The sequence below is a fragment of the Notechis scutatus genome, chromosome 1, assembly GCF_049901735.1.
Source record: "Notechis scutatus isolate UNSWTSFEM ecotype Mainland chromosome 1, rNotScu1.2, whole genome shotgun sequence".
Classification (NCBI taxonomy): Eukaryota; Metazoa; Chordata; class Lepidosauria; order Squamata; family Elapidae; genus Notechis; species Notechis scutatus.
Window position 1 is genome coordinate 193,680,798 of NC_142009.1, and position 24,147 is coordinate 193,704,944.

The 24,147-nt window shown below is 36.0% G+C and overlaps 1 protein-coding gene across 2 annotated transcripts in view; it reads left to right on the forward strand.

Moving 5' to 3' along the window:
* The window catches only part of LOC113416548 (sodium channel protein type 2 subunit alpha-like), an 83,288-nt gene that overhangs the window by 43,361 nt on the left and 15,780 nt on the right, over positions 1-24,147 (forward strand). For both annotated transcript variants that reach the window (XM_026674510.2, XM_087949808.1), the window contains 6 exons: positions 2,641-2,814; positions 4,450-4,806; positions 7,090-7,575; positions 18,070-18,190; positions 19,547-19,701; positions 20,023-20,196. In XM_026674510.2, the coding sequence (XP_026530295.2) occupies positions 2,641-2,814; positions 4,450-4,806; positions 7,090-7,575; positions 18,070-18,190; positions 19,547-19,701; positions 20,023-20,196 (1,467 nt within the window). The remainder of the gene's footprint in view (positions 1-2,640; positions 2,815-4,449; positions 4,807-7,089; positions 7,576-18,069; positions 18,191-19,546; positions 19,702-20,022; positions 20,197-24,147) is intronic.

Below are 24,147 nucleotides of genomic sequence, written 5' to 3' on the forward strand. Positions count from 1 at the left end.
CAAAATAGTGGCCAATCAGGGACTACTTATGGACCAATCCCTAGTTGTTGTATAAGGGCCAATCAGGTGTGCAGGTTCCCAAACCCTGATTTGCATTTATGCTAGTAACTTTTATTGATTCACAACACTTTCCTTTCAAACTGTGCCCTTGAAATTCAGCAACCAAATAGGATTTCCTGCTGAACAGTTCTTGTTCTTGATTATTTTCAGTGCAGAAAAGAAAACAGAAAGTAAAAAAAAACCTGCATAGGCTTATCACATCAAGAAAAAAACAAAGCAATAAGAACCCTAAATGACAAAAAAAACTTGACTATAAGCCCTGCCTCTCATTTTTAAAAACAGCCCTAAGTCACTGTTCTGCCACCAAGACCTTATCTATACCTCAGACTTTTGTCCATTGAAAAATGTCTATTCTTCTTGACTGAGAAACAGATCTGGCTGTCTTTTAGATATCAACAGTACAGTATTCTTAAATCCCTAGAATTTGATACGGTAATTAGGCATACATTTTGGTGAGGGCTTCAGTCAGAGCATTTTAGGAAAGCAGAATACAGTACAGTATGTCATTAGAAATGTATTTAAGGGGAAATTTCTTCTAGTTTAGTATTTTTCCAACTTGGCAATTTTAACATGCGTGCTATATGCTGTTGGGGGATTCTGGGGTTGGAGTCCACACGTCTTAAAGTTGCTAAATTTGAAAAGCACTGTTCTGCGCTGTATTGGCCATTGCTCATATGACCACCTCAGCAGTGTGCAGAGATGACAAAAGCATGTTCAGGAAAGCATGTAAAAACTGCCTTCATGCTGTATGGACTGCATGCATAATGTGCTCCTTGCTCTTGGAATTTAAAGCTTCAAGAATGTTACCCTCTTGATCTGTTAACCTCGTTTTCTTTATTTGTGCCTGAAATTAATATACTTATTTTTATTCCCTAGATTTGTGCTTAGCGGTTGACTATATTTATTTAGGGCATGGCATGTCGGTACATGGATTAGCAATATATGTTAACATTTCACCTAGATTAGTAAAACACAATAAAATGTAAATGTTAAAAAGATTTATGTTCAAATACCAATGTCTAGGCCATCTAACCATTGAAGCACATCATCACTTATATTTAAAAAATAAAATACTGGACTGGTATATGCCCTCATCTTATAGCCAGTCACAATGGGATCTACAATTTGACGTGGGACCCTGAAGTCACATTGAGAGGAGGATACTATGCCCCATTTATATAGAGAGTTCCGGCAGACATCATATATGAGGTGCAAATCCTATTCAGGATTGTCCATTGCTGGTGTGGTAGTTCAAAGCCTGGCATCTTTTTCATGGGCTCATTTATATTCTTATGTCTGGGTGTTCAGCAGCCCATTTGGCTTTCCATTGGGAATCAATGTTAAAGTTATTGGGCAAATGTTGTGCTAGTGAAAGTTTTCTGGATTTGAGTCTTCCGGTTGATAAATGAGGGATGTTGGCAATACACTGATTGGAATGAGTTATTTACTACAGTTATTGACTATAATGAATAAATTTCTCTTTATTCAACTAACATTACAGTGAAGTATGATGATTAACTTCTATAAAACGTAAAGCAAATAATATTAAACCCAAGTTCTTTTTTAATAAGAAATGAAATAATAGATTTGTTTTAATCTAATAAATTATTTCATCATCATCTAAAATCTCTGCAGAAATTAAAATTTTAAAAAAGGACGAAGATATGCTGTGGAAGGGAGTTAACATTTTAAACCCACCTTTCTATATATAACGCAATTCAGAGAACATAGGTAATACTCCTCCCTCCTGTTTTCCCTACAACAACAACAACAACAACCCTTTGAGGTGGGTTTGGATGAGAGAGTGCAACTGGCCTAAACTCACCCAACTGGCCTAGAACTCACATTTGCTTCTCTTCTCTCTCTCTCTCTCTCCTCCTCCTCCTCCTCCTCCTCCCTCCCTCCCTTTCCCTCCTTCCATCCATCCTGTTTATATCTTCAGAGTTCAAGGCAGAGTACCTCAAAACTTAAGAAAGGTTAGATTGGGCCAGAGTCATTTTTCTGTGCTTTATTGCTAACAAGGAGTTTTTCTACTCTACACAATAGTAACACCCTTGCAATGTGAGATACGTAGACATAAAAGGCTTAAGAAAAGAGTCCTCTGTTGAAATTACGTATTAAAAGCATATGTATTTGGTTTGAAAGCATTTAAACCTGTGTTTTAGTATCTCTGCAATGCTTTACCTCTATAGCACGGGTGTCAAACTGGCGGCCTGCAGGCCAGATGTGTCATGCACAGGCCATGCCCACCCCAGCTCCATGAAGGCAAAAAACCCATCACGATACGTCATGTGACATCGACATGATGCAGTGAGTTTGACACCCGTGCTCTATAGCAAGCTGTATCTGCATTTTCTATGGGGAGGAATTATACACTCTGTAGTAGAACAGATGCTTTCTGTCCAAAAAAAATCTGAATTTGATATTTCCCTACAAGGACACAACTCTACTGATCTAGATGTACTAATGTTCTGCTTCAATATAAAAAAGTGATTCTCACATATAGGAAATATTTGCATTAAGTACTTGCTTTAATTTCAAAACATCATAAATCATACTTAAACTAATGTTTGCATATAGGTTTTCACTGGGATCTTCACTGCAGAGATGATCCTCAAAATAATTGCCATGGATCCTTATTATTATTTCCAAGAAGGCTGGAATATTTTTGATGGCATCATAGTCAGCCTGAGTTTGATGGAGTTGGGTCTTGCAAATGTGGAAGGATTGTCAGTCCTGAGATCCTTCAGACTGGTAAATATATCAAAAAATAATAATAATGTTTTTACCAAATTCCATGCCTTTATATTTACAAACAATATCAGTATAGTCACGATGAACTGTAAAACTCTTGAATGTTTTTCTTTATACTACTGTTTTAAAAATTATTTGTAAAGCTTACAGTGATCTTGAGCAACTGAATTTAAAGATGCTAAATGAACAGTTTCTAATCTGGGCTGGGTATAGTATGCTTCTAGAAACCATGCACTGTAATCATATTCCAGGAACTGAAAAAAAAAAACCTCATAATGTCCTTTAAAACATCAAAAAGTGGTCTTACAACCATTAATAATAAAAACGGAAATCTGAAACAGCCATTATTCAAGTAAAGGGAGTTTTCTTACTTCATAATTATTAATATTATAGTTTTTGAACTTAAATAATATTCAGTATAGCTCAAAACAATGCTAGAAGAACATAAATATTTTTGAAAAGTAAATTTTAACTTTTATATCTGGAAAAAATAGGAAACAACAAAATTCTCAATTTATGAATTTTAGAAACAACGACTGAGATTAATTGATCAATATCTTCGTTAACTTGTTTAAGCACTGTTTATATTACTGTGCAAATGCCCCACACAAAGTCTTAAAAATAAGAAATAACGTGAGAACTATGTTCACTATTTAAATGTAAATTAAAATATGTTTCTAAATATTGCTCTCAGATTTCAAGAAAGGTCTTACTGACCTTTAGCTTATATTTCATCTAATGTATTTAAGTAGGAAACACACACTTCTAGTAGTGGAAGCATCGGAGCATGCCTATGTTTGGCCTATGGATGGATACCACTAGTAATGTGAATATCTCCCATTGAGTACTATACTGTAGTGAAGGAAGATTTTGCTGGAGGTTTTTGTTGTTTTGAATTTTTCCTGGGAACAGTAGCATGGCTGTTGGGAATAAAGAGAGAATTTAAGCCAATTCCCCAGGATTATGCAGCATCATTTCCTAAGATGCAGGAAGGAATTGAATGTATGGTGATTTCTAGGTGCCATCATAGAGAGAAAATAGTGCATTTTGTTTTATTTTAAATGAATTCAAAGCCTTGTTCAATTCCTTACCTAAGTCCTTTCCCTGATCTTCAGTCTCTATTTAAGAGTTACCCCAGTTACTGTTTCTTGGTTCATAATTGTACTTTAATCCTATTCCTTTTTCTCTAAACATTTATCTGTGTTTTCTTTATTGTGTGTTTTAATAAAAACACTGTTTAATAAAATAAATACTGTTTCGGATCTTGAGTGACACTTTGAAAATATTGGGCTTAAATGGTCCACTCACTTTGGGAGCAAGGACATTACAAAGCAGCATAGTTCTTTCTTTCTCTATTTCTTTTTCTAAATTGTGCTGTAAAACAGGGGTCCCCAACTCCTGGTCCATGGACTAGCACTGGTCCGTGGCATGCCAGCAACTGGGCTGCGCAAACAAGTGAAGCTCCATCCGTGGGATGCAGGCAACATGCAAAACCATGCCCCCTCTGGTCCGCAGAAAAACCTCTTTCCACGGAACTGGTCCCTGGTGCCCAAAGGTTGGGGGCCGCTGGTATAAAAGATACCCCCACATAGTTTTGCATATTAATAATTGTATTTCTTTACCGCTGCTTTTCAGCTTCGTGTTTTCAAATTAGCAAAATCCTGGCCAACGTTAAATATGCTGATCAAAATTATTGGCAACTCTGTTGGTGCTTTGGGAAATCTGACTTTGGTCCTGGCCATCATTGTCTTCATTTTTGCTGTGGTTGGTATGCAGCTCTTTGGTAAAAGCTACAAGGAATGTGTGTGCAAGATCGCAGAAGACTGCGAACTCCCTCGCTGGCATATGAATGATTTTTTCCACTCTTTCTTGATCGTGTTCCGAGTTCTTTGTGGAGAATGGATAGAAACCATGTGGGACTGTATGGAGGTTGCAGGCCAAACCATGTGCCTTATTGTTTTCATGTTGGTCATGGTGATTGGAAATTTAGTGGTGAGTGCTCTGTTTTTTTATGTCCAATACAGTAACTGTGTGTTATCAATAGAAAAATCACTAGATTAAAGATTGGTTTAATTTGTTCTGAGGCTTTACACAAAACCTCTCAATGTGAATGCATTGAGCATAATGGATTATTGAAAGCATAAATTAGCCCCTGGGGAGAAAGTGGACTTTTCTTTGCGGTATGCAAAAACGGGGAAGAAAGAGAATCAGAACTGGGTGCTCACACTTCAAGTGCTCTCTTCAGGTTGTTCTTCCAAAATTAAAGGAAGTACTGACCCAATGCAGACTGGCTTTACTAAACCCACCATTGTCCTGCATCAGACCAAAACATGTAGGCAGCAGTTTGGAAGAAATGTTTTGTGATGCTAAACTTTAAATTGTGTCAGGACATACACAGACACACACAGACACATACATCCCCCCCACCACTCCAACGAGAGTTAAAAGATTCGGTAAGGAAGGGCATGCACCAACACAAATTTCTGAAATCTTCTTTGATAGGATGCAATATATTCATACATTACAATATTTGTTGGGATTACTTCTAATATTACCTATAATATAGTGCAATATTCATTACATCTGAAAGCTTGCTAAGCAGTAGCCTAGGTAAAGAGTCTATTAATTTGTTAACTATTTTAAAATTAAGGATGAACATAAAGCAGGAACATAGACATACTTTCATCCTCCATTTAATCAGTTGACTTTAATTACGTACATATTTAACTTTGTGAGGCCTTCTTATATGTACAGGTACTCCTCGACTTACGACCACAATTGAGCCCAAAATTTCTGTTGGTAAGTGAGATATTTATTAAGTGAGTTTTGCCCCATTTTACGACCTTTCTTGCCACAGTTATTAAGGGAATCACTGCATTTGTTAATGAAGTAACACAGTTGTTAAGCGAATTGGACTTCCCCATTGACTTGGTTTGTCAGATGTTTGCAAAAGGTGATCACATAATATCAGGATACTAAAACCGACATAAATACGAGTCAGTTGCCAAGCATCTGAATTTTGATCATGTGACCATGGAGATGCTGGAACAGTCGTGAAAAATGGTCGTAAATCACTTTGTTCAGTGCTGTTGTAACTTCGAATGGTCACTAAATGAACTGTTGTAAGTTGAGGACTACCTGTAGCTAACACTTTTTTCACATTTGCTTGATTTAGCTTTTAAATATGCTGGTTGACTGATCCCAGGGGCTTTGTTTGAATGATCTCTCCTGAAAAGCATTCCGGTAGCAAAAGAAGCAAACCATCACACAGTATGAAAACAACTTGTCTCATTAAGAGCCAGAAACAGCTAAAAGATCAAAAGGGAGCTCTTGACTGTGCGACAGCACTTCCTTTTTCTGGATGCTTTAACACTTTTTTTTTTTTTTTAAATGACTGCCCTACATAACATTTTACCTATATAGAGAAATTGGGAAAAGAAAACATAGATAAGAACGAAACTGCTTTATTTGATTAGATCAAACTTTGTTCCATAAGGGCCAACTGGATATCTTATAGTACTGTGTTAATAGAATTAATAAAAGAATAGACAATCAATGCAGAATAGGAACATCAATAAATATTTGGAGTGTGTTGATTCTAATGCCCAGTCTAGTGTACTGTGGATTGAGGTTGTGAGGTCCTCAGCATTAAGAGGTATCGTATTTTAATGTTTTCCAGGTTAAAACTAACACAACAAAATCCTGTTCTACATATAAACCACCCAGAGTCACTGGGAATTGGACAGCATATGAATTTAATAAGTTTTTATTAAAAAGATTATAGCACAAAGCAAGGAAAGCAGAACCTTTGCTTTGGATGTTCTATTTTTAACACACCCAAAATTGGTGTGCACCTTTCATTTATTTATTTTATGAGGTTTTGGAGTGTTGCTGAGAGTTAAGATAAATGACACAGTTCATTCCCTCTCTGATTTCTGCTAACCATGAAGGGGATGCTGGCCCTTTGTGATGGTGTTGATGAATACATTTAATCAGAATAGATAATGGAGATCTGGAACTGAAGTAGCTCATGGTATTCTGTACCTCACTTCTGTTTTTCCTGATATAATGTGTTGATGGACTAACACCTCTCATAATCTCAGACCACTGTTCATGCTTGCTGATGAATACAGTATAGAAGACCAGGAAAGAATATTTGAACCCCTTTCATAAGCAAGGTTCCTCTTCTATGGTTGCCATTTTTTCTTGCTATAAATCTTACTTTTATATAATAAAACTTATCTGCATCTGGTGCTTTCCTTCTTTGTCTTTTAGGTATTAAACCTGTTTCTAGCCTTGCTTCTGAGCTCCTTCAGTTCAGACAATCTTGCTGCTACTGATGATGATAATGAGACCAACAATCTCCAGATTGCTGTGGCAAGGATTCAGAAGGGAATAGATTACATTAAGAAAAAATTGGGAGAAATTGTCCAAAAAAGCACAGTTAGAAAGCAGAAAGCTATAGATGATATCAAAGTCTTTGAAGAGCTAAACCACACGAAAGATGTCTACATTTCCAACCATACCATGGTTGAAATAACTAAGGATGTTAATTATCTGAAAGATGGAAATGGAACGACCAGCGGTTTAGAAACAGGCAGCAGTGTGGAAAAATATATTATTGATGAAAATGATTACATGTCATTTATAAACAATCCCGGCCTTACTGTAACTGTACCAATTGCAGTTGGAGAGTCAGATTTTGAAAATATAAACACAGAGGAATTTAGCAGTGAATCTGACCTGGAAGGAAGCAAAGAGGTAGGACTTCTTATATTTATAATATATAATATTAAGCAGAAAAATAGTGACACAAAATATTTTAATTGTGTTACATTGAATTATATGATATAGTTTAAAAGATTAACATAGTTGTCTTTTTAAATAAAAATAATTATTTTTTAAAAAATAACAATGAATTCATTTGTTGTTATAAACTAGTATTTCATTTATAATGCTGGTGTTTGTTTTGTTCTGTGTAATATGGAACCAGATTGGTGTAGTGGTTATAAGCCAGGAACTTGGAGACGGTGCATTTTAGTCTCATCTTGAATACAAGCCATTTTTGTGACTCTGAGCCAGTTGCTTTCTTTCAGACCTAGGTAGAGAGCAATGACAAACCATTTCTGAAAAAGTTGGCATGAAAGCCACATGGACTTATCTAGGCAGTCTTAAGGAGTCAAAACTTATTTAAAGGCACAAAAACAAACAATTAGATGAATAGGAAGAGATTACAGAGTCAGTAGAGTGTATCTAGGCCCATTAATCCACAACTGTAACGTATGTCAAAACAGCCATGATAGATTGCTGGCTAGTCTGATTGAGCACAGTTATGGAAGGAGAACTATTGGGAGAGATATTGTTGACCACATGTTTGGAATTTTCTTAGCTGATTTCCACCCCCCAAATAGCCTATTGCATTTTTTACAATAGAAACACAAGGTCTCCCTTATTTTACTTAGCAGTAAACAGGGGTGGGATTCTACCAGTTCGCACCTATTCGCTAGAACCAGTTGTTAACATTCTAAGCAGTTTGGAGAACCGGTTGTTAGAAGAAATTACTAGCCTAATCCTGTAAGAAAGGCAGGAAGGAAACATTCTGGTGTTGCTTACAGAAAGTGCCTCTCCGTTAACCCTTATTACATTCTTGGCAGGACGAGACTTCCTGTCTCAGGAACTTCTCTGGAGTTTTTTCCCCTCCTTTGGTGGTCCTTTGCTTGTGTGGAGTGACCATTCAAAGTTACAATGGCGCTGAAAAAAGTGACTTATGACCATTTTCACACTTACGCCTGTTGTAGCATCCGCACAGTCATAAGAGGCCAGGTGAGGAGATGTGTGCCTCGATGTGAGTGATATTGAGTTGGCCACACCCAGCCAATAACATGACCACCAAGCCATGCCCACCAACTTAGCCATGCCCACAGAACTGGTTGTTAAAAATTTGAATCCTACCCCTGGCAGTAAAGCTAACCTATGGCTATGACCTAAGAGATTAACTAGGTTCTTTTTGAACTAGTCTTCATTTTATCTTTGTGTTCATTAATAGACCATCTCTCTACTGTGCATACAATTTGGCTGCTATGGTTTTTTTTTTTTAGGTGTTTAGCAATGAAGGCTGAGCTGATCTTTCCTTTCTTTGATGATCCAGGATTTGTATAACCATTTTAAAGACTGTATTCTCCTTCATCCTAGGTTTTCCTTCCCTTTTCTCCATTTTTTATTTTTAATTGTATAAAATACAAAAAAAGGAAAGAAAATAGGAAATTAAGGGAAGGAAAGGGAACAGGTGTGGAATTCAAGAGGAGAGAGACAAAGAAAGAAAAGAGGGCATTGACTTCCAACTCTTCCCAGCACAGTACAAGATAAATACACTCCAACCTCAACTTTTTGATATTAATATTTAGCTAGCCATTTCTATAACACCAAATCTTTCTAGGCTTTCCAATACACTTCTGCTTGTCTCCTTATGTAGGAATTACATTATAGTAAGGAAATATTCCTTCCTAGGATGTTATTCTGGAGAACCCTCAGCCATGCTAGAAAAGAATATATGCATTGGGGAGAGGGGGAGAATAAAAGCACATTCATTCTTAGTATTTTTAGTTTTAGTTAAAGAAAGTTTTAGTTTCAAGAAATCAAGAATTCAGATTCTTTAGCATTTGTTCAATTTACTGTCCATTTTTTTGTGTGTGTGTTGAATATTTTACCCTCCTGCAAAAATGGTTGAGAAAAATTCAAGCACATAAATGTTAGTTATTTGGGATTTGAGGAAACTGTTGACTTAGTTTCATTGTTTACTGAAAAAGGTTCCATAGGATCTACCAGGCCTATGCATGTTTCAAAAATTGTTTGGAAGGAATGCTTCAGATCTAAACACCTCACCACTTTCAAGTTTCACTTCCCAGCCAATGCAACGCAGAAAGAACAGTATATATGTTTGGGTCAGACCTGTATTTGAATATTTCTGGGATTTTTTCCGGGGGGTGGGTGGGGAGGAAAGGTGGCAATTTTGTTCATTTTTCTAACTTCAGAAAGAATTATCACGATTTTTCCTAAATCATACAAACTATTTTAGAGGGTAAAGTAGAAGCCACAAGAGCAGGGCAGAATTGAGTGAACATCTCTGCAGAACAATGCAGTCAGTAGCATGAGTATGAGGAACCCACAAGAAGTAAAGAGTACACAATAGAAATAAACCAACAATGATGCATAAACATTTGGGTGCTAACAATCTATTTCTTTGAAAGTGAGGGCTAATAAGCCAAATTCCAAGCATGTTTACTCAAAAGTAAGTACAGGTAGTCCTTGATTTACAACAGTTCATTTAGTAACCACTCAAAGTTACAAAGCACTGAAAAAAGTAACTTATGATTGTTTTTCACAGTTATGACCTTTCCAATATCCCCATAGTCATGTGACCCAAATTCGGACATTTGGCAACTAGTTCATACTTATGACCATTGCTGTGTCCCAAAGTCACGTGATCGATCCCCTTTTGCAACCTTCTGACAAGCAAAGTCAACAGGGAAACCAGACTCGCTACCTAGACTCACTTAACAACCGGGTTACTAACCTATCAACTGCAGCGATTCACTTAACAACCAGGGCAAGAAAGGTCATACAATGGGGCAAAACTCACTTAACAACATAAATTTTGGGCTCAATTGTGTTCATAAATTGAGGACTACCTATAATGCAATATTTGTGCAACCTTACTTCTAGGTAAACATACTAGAATTGTAACCTTATTTTAGCACAGACAGTAAATAACTTAACACGGTGCAAGGCCAGCTTTTTCATTGAACTGGATGAAAGAAATAATTTATGGATTTGCTGGGAAAGACAAAAGTGTTGAATCCTCTTTTTATTTACTTATATCAGGGTCCCCAAACTTGGCAACTTTAAGACTTGTGGACTTCAACTCCCAAAATTCTCCAACCCGCCTTTGCTGACTGGAGAATTCTGGGAGTTGAAGTCCACAAGTCTTAAAGTTACCAGATATGGAAACCTCTGGCTTATAGTTAAAGAAATATTTTCATCTTGGAAAACAGACATTTCTTACATTTCTGTTAAAGTTCCAAACTGGCAATGACAGAGTTTTAAGGGATTTCACATGTTTCCCTTCTAAAAGATCCTATACTTCTTCCTCAAAGAAAATAAACTCTTGTTTTATTTATTTATTTATTTATTTATTTATTTATTTGTTTGTTTGTTTGTTTATTTATTGATTTGATTTGATTTGTCAATCGCTTACAAAATAATAGGTATAAGTGTAAACATGAGTAAGAATACCGAAAATAGGTACAATTAAATGGGGACAGTTGGACAGGGACGGGAGGCACGATGATGCACTTTTTCTTTGGTGTATCTACTAATTTATGGTTCTGCTAATTATGAAGAGTAGTAAAACAAAGACTAGGGGAAGCTTCCTTATAGAAACCAAAGTGAGGGAATGAACTTAATTTTTAAATTAATTTCAGTGCTAGCCCATTAGAATATCCCCTATTAAGAGAGATGTGAAGGAAAGAAAAAAAAGACATATCTGAAGCTGTGTGTGATTTTTGTGGTACTGGAATAATTCAGTTCTAGAGATATAGTTCAGTTTGTTCTGAATAATCACTTGCTGTTTAGATTCTACTTTGAAGAATTATTTAGTAATTTCAGTAATTTCCCTGTTACACACCTGTTTCCCGGCACCACCATTGTTGATACTATACTAGAACTATAGAACATACAGTAGAGGGAGCAAAGGAAACTCTTAGGTCCTCCAGATTCAATCAGGAGAAGACAGTCTGGTTTGTTGACTATGGCCACAATGGTCCCCAGCAGCTCCTGGTTCTGGTGGTGAGCCAAGTTCTTTTTCTTCAGAGTGGATGAAGTCAAGCCGAAGACCACTGTTCTACTTTAGAGTGGAGGAGGGAGGAGCATACAGTTGAGGAAACTATCCTCATTGCTTAAGGATTACTAATGAATTGAGAGCATCTCATATTGGCAGACAAACAAACAAATAAAAGCAGTTAAGTGATATAACCCCAGTGATGAAGTATCACTGGTTCATCATGCTTTATTTTATTCCAATAATATTGATGCCTTTGCCAACTTAGTTGTCTATAGAACAGTTGGACTATAGCCAACTCCAGCAAGTCTTTTGGAGTTGGTAGAACTTGTAATTCAAAATGTCTGTAAGCCATCAGTTTGGAGAAAGCTGATATAAAATGTCATTAGGGCCACGAGCATTCAACCTCTCTTTTTCTTAGCTTAATGCTTACACCTTTAGGTTCTCCTCCTTTTTTTGTTTAACTTTTCTGAAAATGCTTCAAAACCAGATCAAAAGTTGTGAGGTACTATGACATGAACTTCATTGCCTGCCCTTCTTACTTCTCACAGGGGTAAAATCAAGCTGGAGCAATCAAGAATGCAGCTCTGTTGCTTTTTAACCAGGTAGATTCAACCTATCACACCTCCTAACAGGTTATCTAAGCAAGCTGTACATAATCAATTTCTAGATATTGACTGGCCTGCATGCTATTGAGCTGTGTTTCCTTCCCTATTCATCGCAAGATAGTTCAGACGTACAGCTACTCTCTGCTGAGTCTTATGACTCACCCATCACAGCATGGTCAGGCAAGATTGGCAACATACATTTCGATCCCGCTAACGATTTCTCTAGATTACGTTTTATTATCAACTCTTTTGAACAGCTACTGCATGACTTAGAGGTGTTGCAAAGTAGATTAAATTGATGGGAATGTTAACTCCTTCAAAGGTCAAGGGGAAAAATAACAGAGCATGCATAGTTTTTAAAGCAATGAAAACAACCCCTTTTTGATTCAGCCCTTATAAATGTGTTGTGTAATTATTTATATAATTAACACAGGTGGACTTTGGAGAAACAATTTCAAATTATTATTTTCATTGTACTCTGTTTGCTTACTTGCTTTTTTAATTTCAAGCTATTTTCATGCAGCAAGCCTTCCTACTTCTATTTATTTATTTATTTTGCAGTATTTGTCTGAGTATTTTGGATTTTCATGTGTGATATCAACTGGTGCACATTCTACACAGAAAATATATTTAAAATGTTTCACTGTTTTATAAAACTGTTGCTTAGAACAATGATATAATCTACAAAGAATGAATTCATGAATTAACCCTAGCATTGATATGCATTTCAGTATTGGTAGAGTGCAATAAGTAGCAAGCAGTAATTTAAATACATACACAATGTATTTTATAATTTAAAAATTCCTATTATATTTCTTTTCTTCTGGTATAGAAGCAACACAGGTAGCGCCTGAATGACATTTTCTGTTTCGCCTAAGATATTTTTTTTATTGCTGAAAAGGTTACGGTAAATTGTTCAGTTCAGTTTTGCAGTGGCCATTGCTAGGGAAACCGAAGTTTCTATCCTACTTGTTTTTCTGAATATCATGTTTTTAACATTAAAGAAATAAGAGTTATTTTAAGAAAGTGGTAGTTATGAGCTACTGCATAAGTACAAACAACTATTGACAAATAGGTTACTGGTCTAAAAGGAGAATTTAAATTATTCAGAATTTAATTAAATCTGATGTAGAAGCTTTAAAACATACTTACGTGATTCAGTAATAACCAACTCATACTTATCAAACTACCCCCGAATATGAAAAGCTTCTACTAGTCTGAGACTATTGAATACACTCTGCTCTTCACATTTTGAGCCAAACTAATTTCATCTGCTACAAGATTGTCTATGGTGCTTTTTCATTCTCTGGCTATATTCCCCAGTTTACAACTGGTCCTTCTTTTGAAAGTTTCCCTCTGTGTACCATTAAGAGAGACAAAACAGATAATGGCTATATAGTGAGTTCTAAGAGATGCTTTAGAACAGAGCAAGAAAATTGCTTTTGTAATGTCTAGATTTGAACAGAACAGACAAACTCAAATAAATTATTAACTCTTGTTTTCTCTGAAAGTGCTAGTCTTAGTTTTCAACAGATTCGGTGGCTAGGGTTGCTTTTTTTGTAGACTTGGAGTATATAGTTATATACATGTTATATTCAGGCTACTAATTAAGTACTTGACTTGCTTCGGAGACAAGAAACAATATTTAATAAAAAATGAGAAACTTTTTGTCTTGCTCAGAAATCAATTCAAAACCTTAAGTATAGCCAGAGATGCGGCTGAAATGCAAAGAACAAGGGTAACTGTTTCCTGAAGGTTTGTCAAGTCATGAAGCAATTTAGAATACTCAAACAGTACAAGATGACTTATTCCTAATAATTTATAATGGCTGAATCCCTTTGTTTATTTGAATGCCATTTGACTCATTAAGTGGTTTGTAAAGCTTTGACATTTGTAAAATAACCTGCTCCTGCTCCCATTGAAGTAACATAAAGCAAAAATGAAATGAGAGCAAGATTGGGTCCGAAGTGAATGCTTTAGTAATAGAAATGGGCTCTTTTAACATGCTGTGGGGCAAAGCTTGTGTGAATTGGCCTTACATGGGCAAACAGATATGGGCAAAGAGAGTGTCTCTAAAATCCAAAAGAGATCTTTAAAATGGATGTCCCATTGCTATCTATGCCAATTTAGACTGCACCCACATTATGTAATGTTTGTAAAGCATCTTTTTTTTTTTTTTAAAGTGAAGTTGGATTTCTCTCTGGCACAGTTTCACTAATATTGCACAGGCTTCTGCTCTAATCCAGCATGTTGTTTTGCTGATCCAGGTCTTGGGAATGCTGCCTATTAAACAAATGCCTTCCAGTATACTCCTGCAGATAATTAAGATGTTTCCTCCTTATACATGCAGAGTTGTCTCTCATAGAAAATAGTTAGATAACTTTTCTTAAACTTTTAATATTTTTGCAGAAGGATTTGAGTATCTTATAATAAGAGACAACCCCATTCTGAACCAACCAACCAATCCTTCCTTCCTTCCTTCCTTCCTTCCTTCCTTCCTTCATTCATTCCTTCATTCCTTCCTTCCTTCCTGAATACCAATTACTCTATGTAAGTGGGCTTTTGGATTCAGGTATTTCCTGTGAGTTAGAATAATTGTTATAATTGTTTTCCTTTTTGCTTTATATTGTTCTATTTTCAGGATCTTAACTTCTAAAACATACAAGGAATAGCACTGTAGGTGAGAATAATGAGGTATATTATGACAGGTCTGATATTGCTGATGTTATATCCCACTGGAGAACATGAAAATGAAAAAGTCCAGTTCACATGTATTATGAATTATTGCTCCCCATGTCATAAATAGGTTGCTGCAACTCAAGACCCCCTTCAGCTATCTTCCTTGATTTCCTAAAATTTAAAAGCTAGTTAGAAGCAAAAGCCCACCCTTTGAGCCAAGATCAGTTCCTTGTGCCATCCTAGTTCTTAGACCCAAAGAACCAAAAAAATAACACATGGAGTTACATCTGAGTTGTTCCTTTATCGTTGTTTGCCCACAAACAGAATCTTGCCAGACTAACGCAATTATCTGCAGTAACTATAGATCTAGTCTCTGAATTACTACTGATAGGAAGAATTCAACCTTGTTCTCTTCCTGCCTATTGGACATTCCAAGTTCTCTGCTCTTTTTGTCCTCTCGGAAAGAACTGCTCTCTCCTGTGACTCCTGATTACATTCCACCCACATTAATTTAGGGGAAAATGATTTATTTTGTCTCGGGTTTCAGAATCTGGTATAATTACAAAGCATACTTCGATCTTGACTTATCTTCATTAACCACAAAAAAAGCAATTTTTAACCAATATGGAAGTCAGTGGAAATGGTGCTTTGTTTAAAAACCAAAACAGATATCCAAATTGCAGAAGTAGAAGGTGAAGAGAGTAAAGTGCAAAAGCATGAATCTCACTGCAACTTATTTAAATGATTTAATGTACTTCTCTTCTGGTACAACTGGAAAACTGATTTAAGGTGTTTTTTATTTTGTCTGACATACAAATTTTAATGGCATCATCGTATAATATTGTGAATTTATTATTGGAGGCATATCTAGGACATACATACTACCGGTATTTTCTTTATGGTGTTTTGAAAAAGTCTTCAAAGTATCAGCTGAAAAATGTACTGATAGAAAGGACTTAACTTTTAAAGTCACTAAAGAAATACAGGGTAATAAGAAATGAACAGGATATATTTTATTGTTTAGAAAATACTGCAATACTGTATTTGCTATTAAAATGTCGAATACAATGCAGTTGGGGAAAGAGGATGAAAAAAAGATGTTGAGTACCTGTTCCACATAGTTGTAGATGCTGGTAGATCAAATGCTCCTGTAGCATAAAAACTTGATAATCCCGAAGTTTCCCAGAAATTATGGCAGTAAAATATATCCGTTTCTACAAAACATAAAATATAAATATCAAAAAGATTCTTGCTTATCTGGGTGTTGATTTTAGCCTTCAGTAGACACATAGAAATAAAGCATATTTACACATCATTCAAAAGAGACAATAACAAAGCTAAATAAACAAAGACCACATCCTCTTTAGCAGCCAACATCAAGATAAACATGGATTAATACCAGGCAAACAATAAAGCAGAAAACAATCCCTAATCAAGGAACTCCCAGGGAGCAAACTACAAACTTTCCAAAACTGGCAGGGCAAGCTACTGTATATAAATGGAAAGCAAATTTCAAACTCATTCACCTTGATGATGGTACCTAGTTGGATAATGAAACATCTCCAAGCAAAAAAACAAGCTCAAAGAGCACCAAGGATTCTATAAAACACTTTAGCTGGAAAGTCTGTGAGCATGCATGGCAGCATCTTACCAAAGTCAAAGGAAAATAGATTTACTAGAATATAATGGTGCAACATTGCATTAAAGGTCTGGTTAAGCTGAGTTTCCAAGGCTTTTCTCTGGTCCACAAATGCAATCTGAAAGTTGTGACCAAATGACAATTTAATGCAACAAAAACAATTCTTAAATACATGTCTAGAAAATATAAGTAATATATTGAATCAAACTTAATTTTTATCCTGACCCCATTCATTACTCTTTGGAATGTATTTCCATGGCCTATCACCCAAAGACCCAATATAGTCCTTAGCTCGCAAGAGTTTTACTTCCTTCATGTAACATGTCTGTATTAATCTTTTCACTAAAATTTCCCAAGCCCAAGAAAGCTATGTGACTTTAGTTTGGAAACAAACATATAGCCTCATTTTCTTTGCACACCTTGGTCTCCCAGTACTGGGGTGAGTATAAGAACAAAGTAATAATTGTTCCCAAACAGTGTGTGAGAACTCAAGTCCACAGGTTTTCCAATTTGCCAAAGTGGGAGGAAGGGTGAGAAAAAATGATTAAGTCATAGGGATATATAAATAAGAACTAGTCTTTATTCAGTAAAAAGGAGGATTGAAGCAACAACTATTAACTTCCAAATAAACCATGAGTGAATTGAGTTATATTATTCCTGGTTCTTAAATAATATACAGATCCAGGCATTACATTGTAGATTTCAATTTTTAATTGCTGCCTTCCTGCTCAGAATTTGTCTTGTTCTTCCAATCTGTAATCTTCAGAATTTCTCTTATTATTGCTCCAGTCCTTTCCAAAACTGCAGGTAATTCAGCATTTCCATACGTTGAAAAAGATTGTGGCCTAGATATTTCAAAAAGTGCTGTGTTCCACAGGGCACTTTACACCTGCAATTGCACAAAGTCCATGTGCTAAAAATAATGCACGAAGACATGCTGTTGTTAGATTCCCCATCCCATCCAGCTGAATTCTTCTATCTTGGCAACAAGGTTTAAGGATTATATTTATGCTAGATTTTCAGACTGTAGCTCAGCAGCCTATAATTTGATAATATGGGGCAATAATATATTAATGTTATCAGGAACTTAATTTGCTGGTTTTCCCCCCCATGAAATTAGCAAAGAACAATTGGACAACAGGCCATTTTCTATCATTCTGTCATTTTTTTCCTGAAGTATTCAGCAGTCGTGAAGGTAGCTATGAAATGTCTGCTTTCATTAGGAGGGAAATAATTGATATTGCATTTTTTTTTTTACAATATGGTGATATCATTTATGAAATATGAATTGCCAGGTAGAGATGTTTGTCAGCACAGTTTCTGGTGAGTAAACATAAATGCAGAAGCAGATTTAACATTATATTCATGTTAAATTTTTTACTGCTTTGGACGATCAGTGTAAAATTGAGTAGAGACCTCCATCAGTATGGTCTTGATAAACTAACAGGGGGAGGAAAAGAATGCAAACTTTTCTGTGGGGTTTTTCTTTCCAGAAGATAAATGCCACCAGCTCATCTGAAGGCAGTACTGTGGATGTTGCCCTGCCAGGAGAGGGGGAGCAGGCAGAGATTGAACCGGAAGAGGCTCTTGAGCCTGAAGCCTGTTTCACGGAAGGTAACAGGGTATTTCTGAGCCTGGCTTCCCAGGAACTGCCATTTTGTGAATGAGATGCCTACAAAAGCTGGGATGGCTTCTAAGCAATAGCAGTCAGATTTCATTCACACCATTATGTGGCATTGGTTCTTTGTCAATAACTTACAGATAACTTACAGATAAATTGCTTGGTTTTTCTCAAAAAGGATAGGCCAACTTAAGGCCAATATATATACATATAAAATTTGGGCATATGCAGTTTTTTTTAAAAAAAAAATATGTCTGGGTGTATTTTTTTCAAATGCAACCTCTCCCTGGAAGGCCATCATCTGCTTCCAAAAACATTTTTGGAATCACTTTGTGAAAAATTGAAATCCAGAAGCCAAAGCCTGTCTAAGATAACTTTTGCTAACTGAAGGAAAGAAAAAATGATGCCCTGTCCATCTTCCATGGTAAGAAACTGACTGGATGGACAGAATAATTTTATTTCAGTATTGCCAATCATCATCATATTTGAGGCCATTAAGGGATGCATAGCACACACAGTTTGCCCTCTAACAAAAATAAACCACTGGGGAATCAGAAGCAGCAGCTATGGGAAGGTTTCCTCTTCGGTTCCAGAACCTCAGAGGCCCAGGGTGGAATATTTGAGCATCTTCCCTTCCCCAAATGCTTTTCTCATTGTGTCCTGTGTCATTGGACAGGAGTGTGTGAGTACCATATACTACAGATAGTCCTTGACTTACAATTCATTTAGTGAACATTCAAAGTTACAACGGCGCTGAAAAAAATGACTTACGACCATTTTTTCACACTTTAAGATTGTTGCAGCATCCCCATGGTCATGTGAGCAAAATTCGGATGTTTGGCAAGTGATTCGTATTTATGACGGTGGCAGTGTACCTGGGTCCTGTGGTTACCTTTTGCGACCTTCTGACAAGCAAAGTCGATGGGGAAGCCAGGTTCACTTAATAACCGGGTTAAAAGTCTGGAATGAAAAGGTCTTCCAGTCTTCTGAGAGGATATGGTTTCTTTAAATCCTGGCTAACATATAACCACAGGAGTAAGTCCAGGATCGGAAAATGTATACATCCTGCTGGATGCATTTTATCCATAGGACAAAAGCCCAGGTCTCAATTATTTTCCTTAGCAAAACAGAACTGTGCTAAGTCTGGTTTTTTCTTCTCTCTGAGGAATAATGAATCCCATCATTTACTTAATACTTCAGGAAATGTTAATATACCTATTAAGGTTATACTAATTTCGGAGGGATATTACAAGATTAAATGCCACGTATAAAAGTTATACTGTTTGGAGAAAAGATAGGGTTTTTTTTTTAAGTATCTGTCAGTAACATTTTTACTATTGTTATAACAGGCTGCATCCAAAAGTTCCCATGTTGTCAAGTGAGTATAGAAGATGGCAAAGGAAAAATCTGGTGGAATTTTAGAAAAACCTGCTACAGCATTGTTGAACATAACTGGTTTGAAACATTCATTGTATTTATGATTCTCCTCAGCAGTGGTGCTCTGGTGAGAAAAAAGAAAGAAAATTAAATATTCTTCTCAAAATGTTAATGGTATTAATATTTTTAGAAAGAACCTGACAAGATTTTTAGTGAGATTGCATAGGCTGTATTTTCAGTTCCGAGAGCTTTAGTTAAGTAATAAAGCCATGGAAAGACAATTGTGATTTTTATGTTAAAAAAGACAGTGAAAGAGAAGATTAGAAAAATAAACATTTTGCAGCTTGCTTTTTTTTCTTATGTGATATTGAAAAATGATTTTTTTGTCTTTTTCCTCCATTTTAAAATATGATTGGTGAATGATGAAATCAATACATTCTCTTTCAAGGCCTTTGAAGACATATATGTTGAACAGCGTAAGACTATCAAGACAATGCTGGAATATGCAGACAAAGTCTTCACGTACATTTTTATTCTAGAAATGCTTTTGAAGTGGGTGGCCTATGGCTTCCAGATTTATTTCACAAATGCCTGGTGTTGGCTGGATTTTTTAATTGTTGATGTAAGTATTGAAAAATCATAGTTAGCTTTGTAGATATATTACCTAGCATCTTTCTGCTAAGAACACCCTGATAAGCTAAAAAGAACTGAAATAGAACACTGGTGTTCCATTAATAAAAGGTCATTCTGGAAATACTATTAGCATTCTGATTACCATAAAGCAAATTTTTGGAGCAACAAGTTGGTCATAAATTTCTATTTTAATTCACATGTGCGCATCTATATTTGGTGCATTTAAAATTTTTATAGCATTCTTCCTCTTCAACATGATGCTCCTCTAATTGATATTCGACTTCGGTTCAGCAGGTGGAAGGAACCATGCTGGGGAAGAGAGATCTGGACAGTAAATATCTATATGGATCCACATGAACACTGTGCTGTAATGTGATTATTTAATTTTTGTTTTGATTATAGTCACGTTTCTGGCTCGGTATTAAATGTGAATAAGACCACTACAGCTTATTTAAGAAACCATGGCTGAAAGTTCAGTATGTGAATCCAGACACTCTATTAGAGAACAATGACATCCCTCGGCTTTTGTACTGCATCCCATTCTGTGTTTTTCTTTTTGATATTGACTGCTGAAGGACTTTAAATGTGAAGGATTAGACAGCCTTCTATTCTTTGTCGCTTATCATATCATTTCATATGACAGATCTGCGCAACTTGTGACATGCCAATTCCTTCTTTCAGCCCTCTCAAGACCCAATAAAATCTTGCAAAAACACATAGTTGCAAAAAATAAAAATAATTATATAAATTTTACTATGTAGTCCTCAACATAACAACAGTTCATTTAGTTCAATGTTATGAGGTCATTGAAAAAAGTGACTTATGACCAGTTTTCACGCTTACAACCATTGTAGTATCCTCGGGTCATGTTATCAAAATTCAGGCGCTTGGCAACTGGCTCATATTTCTCATGGTTTCTATGTCCCGGGGTCACGTGATCCCCTTTTGCGGCTTTCTGACAAGCAAAGTCAATGGAAAAACCAGACTCTCTTAACAACAGTTTGACTAATTTAACAGCTGCAGGGATTCACTTAACTATGGCAAGGAAGGTCATAAAATGGGGCAAACTCACTTAACCAATGTTGCAGTTAACAGCAGAAATGTTGGGCTCAATTTTGGTCATCCATCAAGAACTACCTGTACATAAAATCACTACAACAATTTTTAAAGATTTTAAAGGCTAGGCCAAAATTATATCCATAAAAGGAAGCCCAAAAATTGTTTTTAATAAAAGTTGTATGAAACACATAAAAACCAACACAAATGAATAAAGAGAAAAGGGGAAAGGAAAGGAAAGGAAAGGAAAGGAAAGGAAAGGAAAAAGGAAAGGAAAGGAATCTGAATTCCTTTGCAGCAAATATAAATATAATTAACAGAATTATCTGTTACTCTATGGTTCCCACCCAAAAAGCTCACTATTTTCTATTATCCCTTTTTTCTTATAATCAAAACCCATAACACACCATAAACCATTAAATACCAGGTTAAAAATATGTAGCATGAAGCTAAACCATTTACTGTTATATTTAGTGCATTGCCTTGAGAAAACTCCTATTTTTATTTCCTGCTGGAGAGTGCAATAAAAAGTGGAAGTGTTGAGCATCTAGTAAACCCATTCTGCATAAATCAATAATGGTAAACCTAGCTACACCTTGTTCTAGAATGTAGCTAGGTCTTCTTGTGCTTTCAGAATGCCATAAGGCTAATGTGTGAGAAATAATAGATGTGCTTGATTCTGCCTTACCACCATGAGAGTGATGTGTTGTTTGAGATAATATTCTCTGATGTCTTGTTTACACATGCTGTCAAGATGGGATGTTGATACTAAGCTGAATTACTTGACAGGCAATGCTAATTATATGAACTCTTTGAAAGACACAGAGAGACCCAAACTTCTTCCAACGAGTGACAGCCAGAGAAAAATTTAAAACAGAGGAACATCAAATAGAACTTACAAAAAAAGAGTAAGGAATAACATGAATGCTTTCAGAATAAAAAATAGCAGGTGTCTCAGTTTGCGGAATCCCTATTAGCTTGTAAGGTTGACTGAAGAAATAATTAATTGGATCTGTTGAATTAAGCCATAATGCTATAAGCCATTGTCATCCTGAGAGTTCTGTTAGTGTCCCAGTTATTCTTTGTCAACCTGCCCAAAGTATGTGCTTGATTTAAAAAACAGTCATGACTTCAAAGAGTCTAAATCTTGAATTTTAAAAGATCTCTTTAATATACAAATGTAGGACAACAAGGACCTATATACATAGGTCCTACATTTGTATATTAAACAGTCCCATTCCAGTCAAAAACTGATTTCCCCCACAACTGAAAAACCAGTAGGTCAGGGATGGGGAACCTTTTATGGCTCACTCAGGAATTCTGGGAGTTGAAGTCCATAAGTGATAGAAGAGCCAAGTTTCCCTACCCCTGGAGAGTCACTAGAAGACTTCCAAGGTTCTGTACAACTTTTTTATTCTATTTTAGTTTTCATTCCTAACTCCTGTTGATATAGGAATTAGAGAAATTTATTTCATGCATGAAATTGGATGGGTGAAGGAGATAATGCCAGGACCTCCAAATATCTCTTTGTAAACATTTCTACATTCCATAGCAAGGCGTTCTTGTGCTAGATATTTTGGTCAAAAAAACACTGTGCGACTATTTCATCTTTCCTCCTTACTAGAAAAAATCATTAAGAATTAAAAACAAAGAAAAATAGTTTAACTTTTCCAAAAATTGTATTTCTGACTGAGGGCAATAATAGAATCCTAGCCTTGAAGTATATGAGGGTGCAAAAAAAAAATTTGTAAGGCAAAAGAATGTACCAATAGTACATGTATTAGTGCTATTTTGTTCAAGTAGGTATAACTAGGTGTGTCAACCTTTCAAGGTAGTGCAGAGCAGGAAACCAAAATGATGAATACTACTTTTATTGTAAGGTTACAAAAACAGAATTTTGTAGGACCTTTCCTTTTCCTTACCTTTATGCTCCAGAGAATTTGGAAGGGCCAAGCTTTCTCAAAATACATTTCTGGTTTGGGCTTAGATTTCTCTTATCTAAACAATGTCTAGGCTACAGCTCTTATTTTTCCTCAAGGTTATTCTCCACATCAATTACACCATTGTAAGATGGTGGGGTGGGGTGGGGGGGGACGACAAGTTAAAGAAGGTTGGGTTAGGCTTTCCACCTCTCCTTTAGAAGCGTGGAATAGAAATGAAAAGGAGATATGTGTGATTGCAATAACATGTAGACGTTATTTGGTGGTAAGAACTAGTTCATTGGAATGGCTTTGGACACTCTTTATTTGAGCCAATTTCAGTTAATAAAAAAATGGCAGTGTACCTTGCAGATGTAGGAGAAAAGTGATCCTGATCAAGACTAAAAGGAAAGAACAAAAGTTTAAACCCTTCCTGATCTTATGCTAGGAACCTGTTCCAAATGTTTATTTTTGTGATTTCTTTTTAGTAAGCAAGAAGAAAAAACAGGTGCATATGTAAAGTAATAAGTATCTCAGTTACTTTATTTTTTTCTCACAGAAGTTCTTCAGACTCATCCTCAGATTCCTAAAGCAGTTTTCCAGGAAACAAAAATTGTTGCTGAATGTGACCTGAATAGAATAGTCAACAGTGGTTGCGCCGATTCGTATAACCTTACTGCAGATAAAGGAATCAGTATCTCAGCAACTGTAATAGAAGTATCAGGAAATGATACTAATCTACTTCTGATTGTCTGTACCAATTAGAACTATACATGGAATTATCTTATTTAGTAGGAGAAGGGAAGGTTCAAGAGTAAAACACATCTTTGCATGCAAAAAAAGCATGTTATTTTTATTTGGCAGTACTGAAGAAAAGTTCATGTGAACCAAAATGATCACTCTCAAATCTCTTGTGGTTAGAGCTGATGCTAGGAACTTGGCTTGGAGGTATACTTTAAGTACGC